This window comes from Sinocyclocheilus rhinocerous, unplaced genomic scaffold, assembly GCF_001515625.1.
Source record: "Sinocyclocheilus rhinocerous isolate Xijiao unplaced genomic scaffold, SAMN03320098_v1.1 scaffold3777, whole genome shotgun sequence".
NCBI lineage: Eukaryota > Metazoa > Chordata > Actinopteri > Cypriniformes > Cyprinidae > Sinocyclocheilus > Sinocyclocheilus rhinocerous.
In genome coordinates this window covers 182,470-200,803 of record NW_015661951.1, presented here as the reverse complement: position 1 = coordinate 200,803, position 18,334 = coordinate 182,470, and the positions used below count along the sequence as shown (strand labels likewise).

Sequence of the window (18,334 nt, the reverse complement as noted above, 5' to 3'; positions counted from 1 at the left end):
ACTGGTGCAGTTTGTTGTGAACAAATGTGGCTACTTTGTATAAAAGTTTGAACACTCTATCTCAAAAATTCAGTGAGTCACAGACGCTGAAGCAAAAAGTGTTACAGCCATCCCCAGTCCGCTCAGACATGGGGTTACTTTAATCAAACATTGAACACAACTCTAAAAGGTCCCATCCGTTCAGCCTGAGACACTGGGATCGGCCCAGCATTCCCACCAGCCCTACACAGGGGGAGACCAGGGATGGCCATGACAGGCTCAGATGTAACACTTCCAGTGTCACAAAGAAGCAACAAGTTACAAATCCCCTGACTGATGTCACGCATGCTGTTATTGCACATGTGAGGGGTAGAGCCCTGTGGCAGACACGGCAGATTTTGGAGGGGAAAAACTAATTTTGAGGGAAGAAAGTAATTTTATTTTTGTGATGACAGTGCCTGCTTTGTAGTTAATTACACAGTGTAATCTGACCCCATCTATTAATTGTAACATCTTCCGTTAAGGCTGAGCGTTACAAGCTCCTCAAAGTTAACCTGTGTAGATAGTTAGTGCTAATGTTTTGGCTGTTATCTGTACGGTGAGCTAGTTCATGGCTACTCTGGGTTAGTTGTAACATCAATGAAACATGCTTTCTTTGAATTTCAGTAGATCTGGGAAGAGAAAGACAAACCGAGGCGGTGTCTCTCAATGTTCAAGTGTTCAAGTTCAATTTTATTTTGGCCAATCACTTTGACTGACAGTAGCAAACATGCTTACACACACATTTGTTGAGAAGTCAGTGTTGAATGAAACGCTTTCAAAATCCACTTTTTGGTCATAATCCTAATTTCACAGTGTTCCCAGGGTATGGGGCGAACTGTAACATTTCACTCCTGGTGTTTGAAACGAAACCGTGCGTGTTCAGTTTGTTCTGCAAAGATAACAGTGAGGTCATTTCATAGCAGACACTTGTAACTAGTTGGAGTCACATTTTGAACTCTCTGGCTCGAAAGAACTCCAAGATACAGACAGAAATGTCAAAGCTGTTACAACCCTCCCGGTGTGCAGGGTGGATGAGAAACTCAACAAGCATAGCAGCTCAGAGTGCTTTAGCCATCTCTTACCAATCATGGCTTGTTTATGAACTTCTTCAAAAAGCCATGATTGAAACCAAACTTCCTAAACAACTCTCACTCACCTGCTTACTTATGTAGAAGTTTACCATTTCATGATACCTGATTCCTCCCAAAAGCATTTATCCGACATGCAATGAATCTACTATAACTTATCTCTATTAAAAAGAATAAAATGTGAAGACCCACAGCTGCTAAAAGCACTATACTAATACTTGCGTGCTGTTTGTGAGATGCAAATGTGACTACACGCACAGCTTCAGATAGCAGCGTCATGCATTTGATTACAGAAGCAGCTCGTGCTCTGAACTGAACGCGCGCATTCCACAAACATCCGAGCGCTCGCTCTCTTGTGGGCGTGGTGCTACCAATGCGCCACGCCCTGTTACTATGGTAACTCCTATCACAGACAATAAACTGGATAAACAGGGCCGAGCGCGTGGCTCTGGCGACACGCCCACCAACGAGGGCGGTTGTACAACAACAGTCACGTGACACACGGAAGGTTGCATAAATGAGGATGACAGCGCCAGCCGTCAAACAGCCCAGAGTCAGAGTCAGAGTCAGAGACAGAGACAGAGTCAGAGTCAGAGACAGAGTCAGAGTCAGAGACAGAGTCAGAGTCAGAGTCAGAGTCAGAGTCAGAGACAGAGTCAGAGTCAGAGTCAGAGTCAGAGATGCTGTCGTGGATCGCGGCGCTGCTGTCGTGGATCCTCTCCGCGCACCTCGCGCAGCGCCTGTGTTTCCCGCACTTCTGGAAAGACGCGCTGTTTCTAATGAGAGTCATCCGATACGGAGCGCGGCTGGAGATCTACAGAAGAAGCTCGCGGGTCGTGACGGTCGTGGACAGGTTTGTTCAGCAAGCCCAGCGGATTCCCGACAAAGCCTTCCTGATTTATGAAGGAGTGGCGTACACCTACGGAGAGCTCGAGCAGCGCAGCAACAGAGTCGCGCGCGTCTTTCGAGACGCGGTGAAAGAAGGAGACACGGTGGCGCTCCTCATGAGCAACGAGCCCGACTTCCTCTCGGTGTGGTTCGGCTTCTGCAAGCTGGGCTGCGCGGTGGCGTTCCTCAACACCAACATCAGGTCCAGGTCCCTGCTGCACTGCTTCAGCTGCTGCGGGGCCGAGCTGCTGGTGGTCGGAGCAGGTAAGGCGAGTCCTGACGCCTGCACCCGGCGCATCTGTAAACGAGCGACAGAGCTAGCCTGCGTCCAGCTCGGGATATAACAAGGCATAAACTGGCTGTGTTGCTTCATGTAATTGGTAAATAACATTTGAGAGCAGCGGCACCAGCGCCACAAGCTCTGCAAGTTACTATTGTTTTGCTTTAATACGTGCAGTTACTAATAATATTACACGTTTATTTCTTTGGGTAATACACGTTTGACAGTAAAGCACCGAGCTTGAGTTGGGAAGCAAATAAAACTTACTTTTATTAACAAAACCTAAGTTTTAAATGGAAAATTAACCTATTCTACTCTTATTAAATGTACCATTATTCTTCTATGGTGTTATACGGAGCTGACTGATGACTTCAGTGATTATAAAAGAAACACCCGGCTTAAACCTAGTCCCCGTCTAAACTGTAAGTCTGAGCTGTTTCAACTGAAAGAAACCTGCACTGGTTGATCTTGAAAAATGTCAGTGCCCTTGTTTTGTCTCAAGATGCACACCATTAATGCTTTTTTCAAAGGCATGTTTATAAATTACTTTAAAATGCTAATTGAACTATGGCCTAGTCCTGGCTTAAGCTAAGCCCCGTCTGTGAAACCGGGCCTCTATGTGTGATTCTGTTGCAGATTTAAAATATAAAAAAATAAGGCTTTTTGTGACTTTTCTTACTTCATACACAAAAAAGTGCAACATTTTTGATTTCTTGATGATTTGATTTCACGATTTTATCATTTCAAAATATAAAGCAAAACGTAGAAATGAGTGACTAATAAGCCAACAAGTGCTCCTCTGCTGCCATCTACTGGTTATGTAATTCGATGTGTGTTTTAATTTTATTTTAATAAGTGTTTGTTTACCACAAAGTATATCATTTAGAGCTGTAAAGTGCTGGAAATAGTTGCGCAAAATACTTGAACGTCACTGAAAAGTGCTTGAATTTGTCTCTGGTTCCCGAGTAAACCTGTTCTGAGCTGATAAACCGTCCACGCTGCGCAGCTCAAACCAATGGTCTGGAGCCCGGTCAGACATAAACGCATGAACAAAACCACAGATTTAAGAATAGCAACAATAATAATCTCCCAGTCTCAGTTTGAAGCTGAAAGAAGAGCCGTCATCGCTCCCATAAAGCAGTTATCTATATGAACCACATTACACTGCTTACCTGTCTGCAGGTGCTGATTGAAGCAGGTCAAAGTCAGAAGTTGCCGAAACATCTTTCAGGAAGAAAAAAAAAAGGAAAACTTTTAGTAGACAAAATTAAAACAGGTTTGAAGGTTGTAAATCTCACTTCCGCATCAAATTCAATCTGTTGTATCCACAGAAACAAGCTGAAAAGCAAATTTTTTTCTGTGGTTACATCAGTTATAATGTTTTCTGGCACATGAAATAACACATGGACCTGAACGTTGCTTCTTTTTGAGTATACTATTTAAAGGTATAAAGTAAGTAAACAAAGGTAAAGCATTAACTCTAAATAGGTAGGTGTTTATCATCTGTAATAGTGCTGTTGTTGCAGATCTTCTGGAGACGTTAGAGGACATTCTTCCCAGTCTCCAGGAGGACGGGATCACAGTGTGGTGTATGACTCGGGAGAGCCCTCGTCCCGGCGTGCACAGCCTGCTGGATCAGATGGAGGAGGCTTCGCAGGAGCCCGTCGCAGCTGAGCGCCGCTCCGTCCGCTGCCTCCGAAGCCCCACGCTCTACATCTTCACCTCCGGGACGACCGGTATGTGCAGTCTCTGTTCCTCTCGGTGTGTCAGGGGAACCCACAGACCTGGAGGAACCGCTGCTGGAGGGCCCCTGGTGCTCAGTGTTACACAGCAGTGCTAAACACAAGCCTGGATTCGCTTTTTAAATATTATCATTACCAGAGTCCCTCAAACAGCTTAATAGCGCCAACAGTTTGTAGAGCTTGAATGTCAGAAGCAGTCCTGCACAAACAATAAATGCTCATTACAGCCAGTGCTTTGTTGTAGGCAGTGTAGTTAGTAACGGACTCAGTTTTAGATTACTCATTTATCACATACATTTGAATGGGATTGCTGTGTACCGTATTGATATAAAAAAGAAAGAAAATATATTATTTTCTTTGTTATCTTTTTTACGCCCGGTTTCACAGTCAAGACTTAAGCCTAGTCCCAGACTAAAATGCATGTCTGGGCTGTTTTACCTGAAAGAAACTTGCACTGACACATCTTAAAACATCTCACTGCCATTGTTTTGCCCTGAGATGCAAGATGTGCTTTTTCTAATTGAGCTAAAACCTAGTCCTGGCTTAATCTAATCTCTGTCTGCAAAACCTGGACTTATTGTAATAAGCATTACATTAAATCAAGGTTTCCTAAACTGGTGTTTGTGAAAGAACTGTGGGTAAAACCCCTGAAACGTGAACAGTAGAAATACAAACACGCTGTTTACCTGCATGCCAGTGTGGCCATCTGTGAACACGCAAATGTGTTGTTAAAATATTGAAATATTAACTGAAAATCTCAGGGGATATGTCAAGTAAATATTTTAGGTCGAAGGGTTTCCGGTGACAAAAAATGGTGGTGAATCGGATTCTTGCATTATATGAACAAACATTAAAAAATATGAAAACAGCAATCACATTAAATGCCCAAAGTCTAGTGTTCTTGTAGGTTTGAAGTATTTTTCTCCAGACTTCCATGAATCATTAATTACTGATGGACACTCGATATGATGAAGATGTAGCTAGTATTTGCTACATTGGCCTTGTTTAGTAATTTGCTTAATTATCTCTGTATGATTGAGTGAAACGATGAAAGGCGTTTTCCACAGTGATGTGACTCGCACTGTACATTATGTGCATTTGTGCATTTGAATGTGTTTGAAAGACAAAAGTCTCCCAAAGGCATATACTACATGGTTAAATCACTCCCTGAGTGAAATCAGATAATTATTCAAGTGTTTTCATCAGGAGTCGATTAGATGTGCAGTTTTGAGAAAACAGCAAATGCTTGTATAGATTTGATGTGTAATCTTCTGCATGTTTTTGCCATGTAAAAGTGCAATGATTTCTGTAAATCCAGCGGTCAAATGCTGCGCGGCCCAATGTTTAGGTAGGATTGTTTAGAAAGGAACAGTTAAAAAAGAAAAAGCAAGAATCAATAAATGAATCTATAAATGATGAATAATTTACCACCATTGTGTGAATAACATGTAATCATGCAATCCATAAAAAAGTTTTAATGTGGATGTGTGTGTATGCTGTTGTAATGTTGTGACAGAATGTAAGTGTGAAAGCCTCACACGCTGATCATGAGGTATGGTCTAACATAATAGAGCTGCTCGTCAGATATAAACTTTCATTTCTGTTGTGTTGAGTGATTTCCCATGCTGCACTTTTCCTCAGTTAATGCCATTTTCCTCTGTGCAAAAGAAGGTTATTGTCTGTGCATGGCTCATCTGATTGCTGTCGGACAGCAGCACGCTTCAGTCTGATAGATGCAGTTCGGTTTAGACAGTGTGAGCTGTCTCGTTGTTAGACAGGAGACACCGGCTCATGATTTATCATGGATTTGGTGCTGTTTCAGTAATCTTGTTTGTGTGGCAAACGCACCCTCTGAATTTATTGTCCAAAAGTTACATTTAGTTTCATCAGACCATGAAACATTCAGCCACTTGGTTTCGGCAAAATGTAGATGGCTGGCTTTACAGTATATTTGTGTTTATGTATTTATTCGTATTGAGTAATGGCTTGTGAAGAATACAGGGTATTGTTGTGGCATGCAGACAGTGGCCAGTGTTTGCCAGACAGTCCTGCAGCTCCTTTAATGTACTGTACATCTGTACATTAAAGTGCTCGGTCCAAGAGCTTCCAGAAAACCATGCTATATAGAACCTTACTGGTCTTATGAATAGTTTAGTTATTAGTAGTTTTTATATTATTTATCAATTATTATGTTTGTTTACCCCTCTCTCTGCCTGTTCTGCATGATACCTTACAGCCATTACTGGGGCTGCACTGAAACTCACAGCACATTGTGTCAGTTAGGTGCTTTTTTATTCACACAGGGATATCTTCACAGTCCTCTCTGATGTATTTACGTTCATCATTATGTGCATATTTGGTGTAACTGAACATAGAATGAATGCGATAGCTTTAATGTTTTTGTTACTGGGCATGTTGATGCATAAACCCAGGTAAGACCATCTGAGAGCTCTTACAATATGGATCATACTTTCAGTATCTCTGTCACGTAGTGTTTCTCCCGTCATTATATTAGGGGGGCGACCCGCCCCCCCCCCCCCACCGCAGGTCAAGTTAATATTTAATTATATTTTCTCTATAGCGCCAGATCACAACAGAAGTCATTTAAAGTTACCTTTCCGATAGAACAGGTCTATACCTTGTTCTTTTATTAAACAAATTAAATAGCCTTATGTTATTTATCTTATTTACACGACGGCATGTCATTTCGGTCTCTACGTTATGGTCGCGCTCTCTGCATCACGCACAGCAGAGTTCCGCCCGATGCGCGCGCTCACACACACACACACACACACACACAAGCAAAAAATAAAATTTGTTTAATTTTCATTACTTAAAAGATAGATTAAATGAATGTTTTATGCCTTAAAACAAAATGTAAATATACAATACAGAATTTCTGAGCAGAAAAATCATAAGGCTATTGTAAGAATAAATTAATCTTGTTTTATGCTTTCAAATAATTAGACATGCTAAAACAGAATTTGGTTACAATAAAACATAAGGTTGGAAAAATAAAAACATTTCATATGGCCCTAAACATGTAATATTTGTTAAATTTTTAATAAATTGATGTTAAATTGTTTAAGTTTCATGATTTTCATTAATTAGACATGCATTTTGATTGCCCCCCCCCCCAAGACCGTAAACCTAGGGGAAACACTGTACTGTACTTGCGTAGAGGAGAAGAGAAGAGAAGTGTTCTCAAATGGACGAAGCTGATTATGTGGCTTCTTCTGTATTGTAATGGTGTGTCACTGTTGCAGGGCTGCCCAAAGCTGCAGTCATCACTCATTTGCAGGCCCTGAAGGCAGCAGGAGGGTTTTGGGTGTACGGTGCCACAGGAAGTGATGTCATCTACACGCCGCTTCCCCTGTATCATAGCGCTGCCTCGCTCGTGGGCATCGGAGGGACCATTGAATTGGGTAATTCTCTTAATCAAACCTTTTAATGAACAGCCTATAGGTGATTACTGCAGTTGTAACTGATGTGATGGTGTGTAATGCTGATGTTAATGACAAAGCAGTTCATCTAATCCAGATATACACTCAGATTGGCTGAAAGAATATTCATGACTTGCTCTCAAGGGTCACCCAAAAATGAACATTCTGTCATCATTCACTCTCTCTCTCATGTTGTTCCAAAACTGTATGAATTTCACTGTGGTTTTTTCCCCATAAAATGACAGTCAGTGGAGTCCAATGTTGTTTGCACACCAGTGTTCATCTATTCCTCTATCTTCTTTTGAGTTCAATAGAAGAAAGAAAGTCATGCAGGTTTGGAACAACATGAGAGAGAGAGAGAGAGAGAGTATATATAATATATATTATGCCTGTATAGCACTGTTTATTGCAACATTATGCTGTTCCACGGTCATGCCAATAAAGCTAATTTGAATTGAATTGAGAGTGAGAGAGAGATTTCAAATTCCATTTTATTACAATATAACGTACATACAAACCCCCCCGCCCAAAAAAACAGCCATCCATCTTGCACAAGCCTAAATTACCTTAACAGAAAGGGAAAACAGCTCTTCTTCCACAACTTTACAAAGAACCCCATTTAAACACTAGATCGTTTCAAACATTAAACGATCATGCATTAATTTATGATAATAGAAATCAATTAAAATCCTGGATTTTACAAGTTTAAAGAAAACAGCTACTAGACTTTTGTTAATATTCATGTCAATTTTCTCTTTTCTAGTGACATAAATTGCCATCTTTGCTTGACCCAACAAGAAATTCATCAACTGAGATTTCTGACGCCTACTTCTAACATACTTAAAACCACAAATTAACAATTTCATTGAAAACATGACATTGAAAGATTTAAAAAGCATCTCCAGCATATCAAAAAGGGGTTTCAACCTTTCACAATACATAAATGCATGAAAAAGAGTTTCTCTTTGTTAACAAAAAGGGCAACAATCAGTACCATCGGAATTAAACAAAGAAATAAAAACATTTACAGCAACGGCGCCATGCAGTATTCTCCATTGCAAATCCCCAGTTTTCTTAACCAAAGGTGACTTATATAAAACTCTCCATTCTGGTTTTTCATCTACAGTAAGCTGAAGTACATCTCTCCAAGGTGTGTCAGACTTATTATTCAAAAAATTTTATTAAAAACTTTTACACAATTTTTATACAAACATTTGCCAGATGCAATTTCTGAACCCACAATTATTAAATCTTTGCAGTCTAACAGCATACCATTGCATTCTCCCATACTTGGACATACACTTAAATTCGGGAAAGGGTCTTTACAATTAAAATTAATAGACCCCTTTGGATACAGATCCAACAGTTCTTTTTCCTCTCCAGTAAGAGCCGAGCTCCAAATATCAAGAGCCTTTTGCACAACTCTACAAGATCGGAGTCTCAAATGTTCAGCAGTTGCAGTCACATTTCTGAAATCAGGTCCTGCTATTTGATACAGCTGGCCAACTGTTGTCACCTCGGCAATCCGCAAAGTTCTTTCCGGTATAGCAAATTATGTTTCATGTGACAGATCCAGTCGCGAACCGCAGACTAAAAGTTCTTGCTGTAACCAGAAAAGAGAAAACACATTGTTTCCTCTATTAATCCTGAACAGAGACCAGACTTGTTTGCGATAAAAAAACTGGAGATTCACAGAGTTTTAGTCTTTGAGGATCCAGCCAAAACAAAGCTTTGTCCAGTCCTAAACCTTCAATGTTCCGGAGAATTACACAGGCAGCACCCACCCAATTTGACTCCATAGGAAATAATAAAAGTCTTTGTATATACTGAAGGCGAAAAGCAGCCGTTCTGCTCTGCAAATGTATTAGTCCAAGTCCTCCTTCTTCTTTTGACAGGCACAACACACTTTTCTGTACCCAGTGCAACTTATCCCAGAAAAAGTCAATTAAGGTTGACTGTATTTTTGCTAAATATTTAAAACCATCCCCAGTCCACTTCAGACCACCAGGAAGCCTTGGTTCCCCTGTTGACCATTTTCCAACTAAAATGGCTTCACTCTTTTTCCAGTTCACCTTGGCAGAAGAAAGAACTTTAAAAGCTTCCAAAATTAAAAAAGCTTTAGCTGATCCACTGATCAAAACGATCACATCATCAGCATAGGCTGATAACTTAAAATTGTGACCACAGTTGGGTATATGTAATCCACACACATCAGATCTTATTTTATTTAACAAGGGTTCTAATGCTAAGGAATATAACATTCCTCCTGATAATGCACAACCTTGTCTGACACACTTGTACACTCTAAAAGGACAGCATAAGTCACCATTCATTTTTAAAACACTCTCAACTTCGCTATATAAGGTTTTTATCATTGAAATAAAACCAGAATCAAAACCAAAGGCTTTCATAACACTCCATAAATACAAATGCTCGACTCTATCAAAAGCCTTCTCTTGGTCAATCGATATTAGCCCAAAGTCTAAATCAAAAAATTTACCACCATCTAAAATGTCTCTAATAAAAGAAATATTATCTGAAATTCTCCTACCTGGCACATGATAAGATTAATCAGGATGAATCACATGTTCCATAGCCTTACCCAATCTGGGGAAGTCGTGGCCTAATGGTTAGAGAGTCGGACTCGTAACCCAAAGGTTGCGGGTTCGAGTCTCGTACCGGCAGGGATTGTAGGTGGGGGGAGTGAATGTACAGCGCTCTCTCCCACCTTCAATACCACGACTGAGGTGCCCTTGAGCAAGGCACCGAACCCCCAACTGCTCTTTGGATGGGATAAATGCAGAGCACTAATTCCAAGTATGGGTCACCATACTTGGTCACATGTCACTTCACTAATTACAAGGGTTTTAGAAAGCAATTTATAATCGTTGCACAACAGGCTTACAGGCCTCTAGTTGCCAATCTCATTAAGATCTCCTTTTTTTGGTAACAACGTTATAACTGCCCTGCGGCAGCTACGTGGCTGTTCATTTTTCAAGTTCATTTTTCAAGTTCATTTTTCAGACTCTCGTTGAAAACTGCTACTAATTCTGGGCCTACCTCTGACCACAAGGCTTTATAAAATTCAACCGTTATACCATCTATTCCGGGTGTTTTACCATTTTCCATCTTCTTCAATTTATCCTAAACTTCTTCTAAACTTAAAGTTTTACTAATTTCATTATTAACATCTTCAGCTATCTGTAGTAATTAAAAAAAACCCAATATGATCATCTTTTACTTCTAAAATTTCACTTTTATATACGGTAAATCCTTATAGAACTGTACAGCTCTTTTCCTGATATCTACATGATTAGTCAATAAAACCCCGTTTTCAGACCGCAAAGCATGAATACGTTTTTTCTGACCGTTCTTTTTCTCCAGATTAAATTTTTTTTTTGAAGGAGCATCCATTAACTCGACACTTTGATACCGAGATCTAATTATAGTGCCTTGTGTAGTCAAACCCAGCAACTCGGCTAATAAATTATTTTTTTTCTTAACATTTTCCATAATATTGCCGAAAGTTCCTTTCGTAAATATTGGAACATCTTGTAATTTCATTAACTCTTCTTCCAAGACACTCATTGACTCTTTAACTCCCTTTGTGGCATTTTGAGTATATTGTTGACTTAATTGCTTAATTTGCACCTTTACAAAATCCCACCACTGTTGCAATGACAAAAAAGTGGATTTCATAGTCTTAACATTCATCCAAAATTCTCTAAAAACTTCTCTAAAAAAGGAATCACACAACAAACTATTATTGAAATGCCAATATGCACTTTTTGCCTTTATATAACTATTTGTCATAACACACTTGATCAAACTGTGGTCAGAAAAACATACTGGAGTTATCATGCATTATCTAAACATGCTTAACTGATGTTTAAAAACATAAAATCTATCAAGCCTTGCCAAAGATATCTGATTATTATGAGCATGAGCCCAAGTATATTGTCTATGTGTGCCATGAAAATTCCTCCAAACATCAATAATGCTATTCGATTTTATAAGTTGAAATAGCCTCTTCCTTGATTGCATATGAGGTTCAACATGATTCCTATCTATACCACTTTCGGTGCAATTAAAATATTAATAACTAATATTAAAAAAATCATCACTGTTACAATCACTCAAAACTTTATCCAAAGTATGTAAAAAAATCATTCTATCTAAAGCATTAGTTGGGGCATAAACACAAACAAATACAAAAGAGCTGTTTTCAAAAAAAGCATTGATCTTCAACAATCTTCTTTTAATAACTTCTTCAACATTATAAGAATGTGGAATAAAATTTCCTGAAAATAACATGGCAACACCACCACTTAACGAGGTATAATAACTTAAAATTGCCAAACCATTCAATTCTCTAATCCAATCTGCAGTATTTTCTATATCACTATGTGTTTCTTGCAGAAACAACACATCAATATTCTTATATTTCATCAATTCAAACGCTTGAACTCTCTTCCTAATGTCTCTTGCTCCATTTATATTTAAAGAAGCGAAGCTTATTTCCCCCATAGAAAATAAAAGAGAAAAACAGAAAAGACAAAAAAAAAAGAAAACTTAAACCAAAACCGTCTTTTCTTTTAACTTGTTTTTGACATTCTACGAACTTCCTTTTTTGTGGAGTTTAAAAAAAAACATCCATCGTCATTCAACACTGGGACCTCAACTTCAGGATTTTATTCCTCTTATTACTATTTCCTCTTTTTCACCATTACTATCATCTGACTCACTTAATTCTTCCACTACCTGTTCTACTCCAGGGGAGATTCTAACCTCTTCATTCTCACTTGCAGCAATTTCATCTTTTTCAGTTTCTTCCGAACTTTCCACCGGGTTTTCTGGAACAACAAGTGCCGTGCTTTGACCCAGCATCTCAGCAGCAACCGCTGCAATATTATTCTGCCCATTTCTGGATGCCTTGCTTGGACCCAGCATCTCAGCAGCAACTGCTGCAACATCATTCTGCACATTTTCAGTGACTATCATTTCCTTTCTTTGGACACGCACGGACAAGATGACCATTTTCTCCGCATCCAAAACATTTAATTATATTTGTCGTGGCATAAATTACATAATTAACATCATCATGACGGAAATTAAGAGTCAGATCAAGTTCATCAACATTATCCTTCAGAACCATGTATGTAAAACGCCTGAAAGACATTACATGTTTTAACTGAGGGGACTTACTTCCAATCGGAATCATCTTTAAGGGAGAAATCAATTTTCCATACCTAGAAAGGATTCCGGTTAAAGTCTCATTCTTGATAAATGGCGGAACGTTACCTTCTTTGAAGGGGTAGAAAGAGGGCGCACTGAAATAAAAATGCCATCAATCTCAATACCACTCTCTGTTAGCAAGTTCGCTAACTCAACCATCCTAACAAACAAAACAACAGCATTATTCATCCGTGACGCCGATAGAACATTTTCATTACCAACTACTACACCTACCGCTAAAGCGCACTGTTCTACACTTCCAGTAGTATCCACTTTTATTCCATGGCGCCTCGTTAGAAAATCTAAACTCCCCGCGCTTGCAGCCGCCATACTCCCAGTACACAGACTGTGAGTAAAATTCCTTAAGACAACAACTTCTTTCTTACTACTATTTACCAAAAGACACAACGCAACTATTATTATATTATGGATTGAAGTATTCCTTTAAGATTTATTACTCCATTTTGCATTTATTTACATTTTAAATAGACTCTTTCTCAGCAAAATAATTATAATTATAGTATGCAATGCAATTAGTATATAATTACAGCCGTTAGACTGAAACACCGAGTCAAGGCAACAGAGCGCAGCAGTCGGGTTCTGGAAGTAAAACCCCATTTGTTTCTTCATAGGGAAATTGATTTTTATCGATAACTTATAAACCTTTAACGACCATATATGCCAGCGGTGTCCAGTCCTGCTCCTGGAGGTTCAGCTCAACCAGCTCAAACACACTTGTCTGCAAGTTTCTAGTAATCCTGAAGAGCTTGATTAGCTGGTTCAGGTGTGTTTCGTTAGGGCTGGAGCTAAACTCTGCAGCACAGTGGCCTTTCAGGAACAGGTTTGGACACCCCTGCTATATGGTTTTGTTGAAACCATCAGTTCGCATTATTTCAGCGTATTAAATAATCGTGTTTAATAGCAGAATCCCTGGTAAAAAAACAAACTACGACCCATAGCTCTGCCCACTGATGAACCCTCGCGTATAGTCTCCTTACATTATCAAAATAATCAAATATTTGAACGTGCATAATTTGCAATAAAACTCAATTCTACTGTTTCTGTAGACACAATTAACAACTTTAAAAGAACAGTTCCATCATTTTTAATTGGATTATGTCATTCGCAGTGCTTCATGGGATTGTAGTTCTTTCCCTCCCCAAAGCCCTTAGGTACACAGTCTTGTACATTTGTCCTTTTGTCAGATTTTCATGTACTTCTTTGCTTCATATAAAAGTTTGTAATGTTATGATTCTCCTCGTAGCTGCTTGGCTTGGTTCATGGCTTATAGTGCTTTAACAAAGACTTTGTTTAAATCCTCATGGGAAAAATACTTACGGCACTGTTACAATCTATTAATACAGCTGTTTTTTGAGCCTTAGAGTCTGTGTTTCTGTTGCAAAGTAAAGACAGCAAATGTTATGAAAGTGTTTGCTGGATTTAAAGATCTGTGCCATATAGAGCACTTTCCTCGTGATTTCCCCCCTTATGATCACTTTTATTATGATTGAGCAACCAGCCAAACACTAAACCCTGTGCTAGAGACCATTGATCAGTCTGGTTCAAGTGTACATGCCTTATTGCTTAATAGGTCATTTTTTAAAGTCAGTGTACTCTGATTGGTTAGATTTTACCTTAGATGATCATGGAAAAGCTTTCATTTCAAAGGCTTTGGATAAATGACAAAGCTTTGTTTGGCCATTCCTTAAAGGCCAAATTAATTCACTGATTAGGGTTAGAACTGAACTCTTTCCCCGTCAACAAATATGATTTTATTTGTTGCCCTTTCACCAAAACCAAACAGAATTATCTTGTGAATAAACTCTAATAGCAATGGAGCATGCCTGTATAATGTTCATTGCCAAAAGCGGCCTTATTAACTCTTATCAGGCTGAATGTTTGAACTCATCTGCGTAGCATGGTTAGTTTCATGTCTGTCTCTGTGCTATTGTCATTTAGGTGCCACCTGTGTCCTGAAGAAGAAGTTTTCAGCCTCTCAGTTTTGGCATGACTGCAGGAAACACAACGTCACCATATTTCAGTATATTGGAGAGCTGTGCCGATATCTGTGCAATCAGCCTACGGTACGGTACTGCCTGCTCTCCTCAAATCAGTGATTCTGTATGGGAATATATCTGGGTCATTCTCAGGAAACAGTGCCATTTTTGCCAGATCATTTCAGCAAAAGTAGTACACTTTTCAATAGTTAATTTGTTTCACAGAAGGCAGAAAGTCATACAGGTCTGAAATGACATGCAGATGAGTAAATCCTGACAGAATGCTCTTTTTTGGGTGGACTATTCCTTTAAGATGGCATTGTTTTCTGAGCATGACTCATATGAATGTACCCTATGATTTTTGAAGTTATAAATCATTCGAGCAGCCATGGTCCTGTTAACTCCACAATAATGTCTTCATTATGCATCATGCCTCATTACCAAACGATCCAGGACTCCAGAAGAATCTGTGCGCTGAAGCTCACTGCAGAGTGTGTTTCTGGTCACGCAGACAAACTCCATGTCCTCTGTGAATATACAGTATGAAAATGAACTTTTTGGTTTGTGTGGGGTTGTGCCGTGTTTTCATGGCTAACTGACAGACAGCTCTTTTGTTAATGTCTCACATTCACGGTTCATGTGCATCAGGACATCAGCATGTCCCACAGTCTATCAAAGATGTCTTTGTGCCCGTCCCCTAACGTGGCCCGGACAGTCACACTGAATTCATCAATGTGCTCACGACAGACACAGCAGTGCACAAACTGAGCAAGCACACAAACTCTTACAGCGGCAAGCACATAAAACACATTCTGCAGCAGGAACACCCACATACGATTCTCTGCACATACACTGTTTTCAAAAGGGGACATGTTTCGAGTGAGTGCAGGAAATGTTGTGTTTGTCAGTCCGGTGATGAGCTTTAACTGACAGCGCACACAGACACGAGGCTGTTGTGAATGGAGTGGTTCTGCTGGTCTGACTGCCTGGTATTGTTCACCCACACACACTTACTGGTCTTACTGAGAAATGCAGCACTGCATGAAAAAACCCCATCAGACTTACATTGAAGTAGAGTCTCCAGCCAGAGGGAATAAGAAACCATGCAACAACCACCCAGATCACCCTAGCATTGTGGCAGGACAAACACCAATCACATTTTTTTCTGAACATTTAAAAATCTTTTTTTTTTTCATTAATTATACACTCGACTTAAACCCAAAGTTATACACCGATGAGCCCAAACATTATGACCACCTGCCTAATATGCTGTTGGTGCTTCATGAGCAAAACTAAAGTGTTATTGAAAATGTGACTCGTCGGACCATGCGAGCTTCTTCAGTTTCCAGTCCCGTGGCTCGCATGCCCATCACAGGCACTCTCGGTGGTGGACAGGGGTCATCATAGGCAGTCTGAACGGTGTGCGGCTACGCAGTCCCATATGCAGCAGATGTCCTCCCATTACCATCATTACAGTTTTGTGTGACTTGTGCCACAGCAGATGGGATTCGCTGCCCTCATGCATCAATGAGCCTTGGATGCTCAGTTTGTGGTTTGTCCCTCCTCGGACCACTAGCTATATTTGCATTTCACAAAAATATATAAGCAATAAAAGCCTAGACTTCACAGGCAATGAGTGGAAAGAGAATTTTAGATTGACACAACAGTCATTTATCACACTATATTCAGTAACAGCAGTTCGTTCTGTGCATAATTTCCAGTTTCGGTTTTTAATCCAATCAGGTGTTTACATGTCCTATCAAACGAATCGACTGTGATACTAGTCCGATCAGTCAGGACTGTCAGATTATTAGGGTCCATGTAAATACAACTACTGTTAGTAAATTCTCACCACTGCTGACCTCAAGCCTTGCTGATTCAGAGCTACTCTGATTTAGTCACCATAACAGTTTGGCCCTTGTCTCTCAGATCTTTATTCCTGCCCATTTCTTCTGCATCCAACATGTAGATTACGAGAACTGATTGTTTGCTTACCATCTGATCTATGTGGCTTTGTTAGGAGATGACCCACGATATTTGCTTCACCTGTGACTGGTCATAATGTTTTGCCTCATCAGTGTATATGAAACTTCATGAGAGTTTGCAGGCTCCTGTATGACTGTGAGCAGCTTCATCATGTGTGTGTTTGTGTGTTAGGCTGAGAATGAGAAGGATCACAGGGTGCTCATGGGTGTTGGGAACGGCCTCCGACAGGACGTATGGAGAGAGTTCCTCCGGCGCTTTGGGGACATCCGCATGTGTGAGATCTACGGCTCCACTGAAGGAAACCTATGCTTCATGAACCACATTGGCAAGATCGGAGCTGTCGGACGCTCCAATTTCTTTTACAAGGTTAGTTCAACTCAACATCAATGCAGCTGTGGGTTAGGTCAGGTTGTCAAGTTTAAAGGGCAATAAAAAGATCAGCAAATCTTAGTAAATATTTGAACCAGAATATATAGGTGCGTCTGAATGTCAGATATCCGACAAGCATGAGTAGCAAACAAACAAATGTGATTGCGCCAGAATTCATTACTTGCATCTCTTTGCTTCGATGTCAGAGGCAGAAGGTCAATGATCGCGAGTACCAGAGCAGAAATATCGTCTGTGTTGTGTGTTTAAAATGTTCTCGTTTAGTTCATTTCTCTAAACTGAGTCCCAGTGCTGTTTGATTATTAAACACCGATTCAACATATTCTAATAGTTCAAATCAAACCATAGATCATAGTAGATAATAACTACCAGGCATTGCGCCTCAATTGTTAAAAAAAAAAAAGAGAAAAGAGAAAAGACCATTTGTACCCAAAAGGAAACGGTAGTAATGACGCCCTTTACAGAGAGATGCTCCCTGACTGCAAGGCTCTATACAGGGCTCGTATGGTCCTGAAAAACCTGGAAAACTCATGGAATTTTAAAACAGCAATCACCAGGCCTGGAAAAGTTTCTGAAAAAATAATAAACCCAGAAAGCTTTGGAAAAGTCATGGAAATTAATTTATTTCACAAATCTCTGTGCAGTAGAATATATTTTTTAATCAGGTCCTGATTTTTGGTGTGGTATCACGCATATATCGCCTAGGTTTCGCGTTTATAACCATTTTATAATCATTTGGTAGTTGTGCGCTCCACAGACACTCACAGTCAGATCCAAAGCGCACTCACATAAAGTCACCTCAAACACCTCTCGAGTACTAGATTGAGTTATTTATACGCAGCTTATTGCGCTTAAGCGGCCAAATACACACAAAATTATGTTAAAATGCCCATCCAGGCGAGTATCCTCACAAACAGTCAGTTTTGTGTTAAGTGAATGTAAGCAGCTGTTGAGAAAGCAAACAGTTGTGTATCAGTATACTGGATCTGTGCAGTCAGTCTTAAAGGTGGGGTAAGCGATTTCTGGTAGCCAATGTTGATATTTGAAATCACCAAAACAAACACGCCCCTACCCCAAAAGGGTCTCGCCCCTATTTTGATAGCTCTGCCCCACATATACGTACGCAACCCAGGCAACGATTAGTTCAGTGAAACAAAGCAAAAACAATGTTACACCGTGTCTACACCGGACGCGAGCAGTACGGCGCGACAAAATACTATAGAACTCATTATAATCAATGATGCTGTCTACACCATAGATATATATA

At 39.9% G+C, this 18,334-nt stretch overlaps 1 protein-coding gene across 1 annotated transcript in view; it reads left to right on the top strand.

The window, feature by feature from the left end:
• Nucleotides 1-1,724: 1,724 nt before the first annotated feature.
• slc27a6 (solute carrier family 27 member 6) overlaps nt 1,725-18,334 on the top strand; it is a 29,897-nt gene continuing 13,287 nt past the window's right edge. The window contains exons 1-5 of the mRNA XM_016536686.1: nt 1,725-2,261; nt 3,804-4,013; nt 7,286-7,444; nt 14,657-14,781; nt 16,852-17,046. Coding sequence (XP_016392172.1) covers nt 1,790-2,261; nt 3,804-4,013; nt 7,286-7,444; nt 14,657-14,781; nt 16,852-17,046 — 1,161 coding nt within the window. The 5' untranslated portion in view covers nt 1,725-1,789. The remainder of the gene's footprint in view (nt 2,262-3,803; nt 4,014-7,285; nt 7,445-14,656; nt 14,782-16,851; nt 17,047-18,334) is intronic.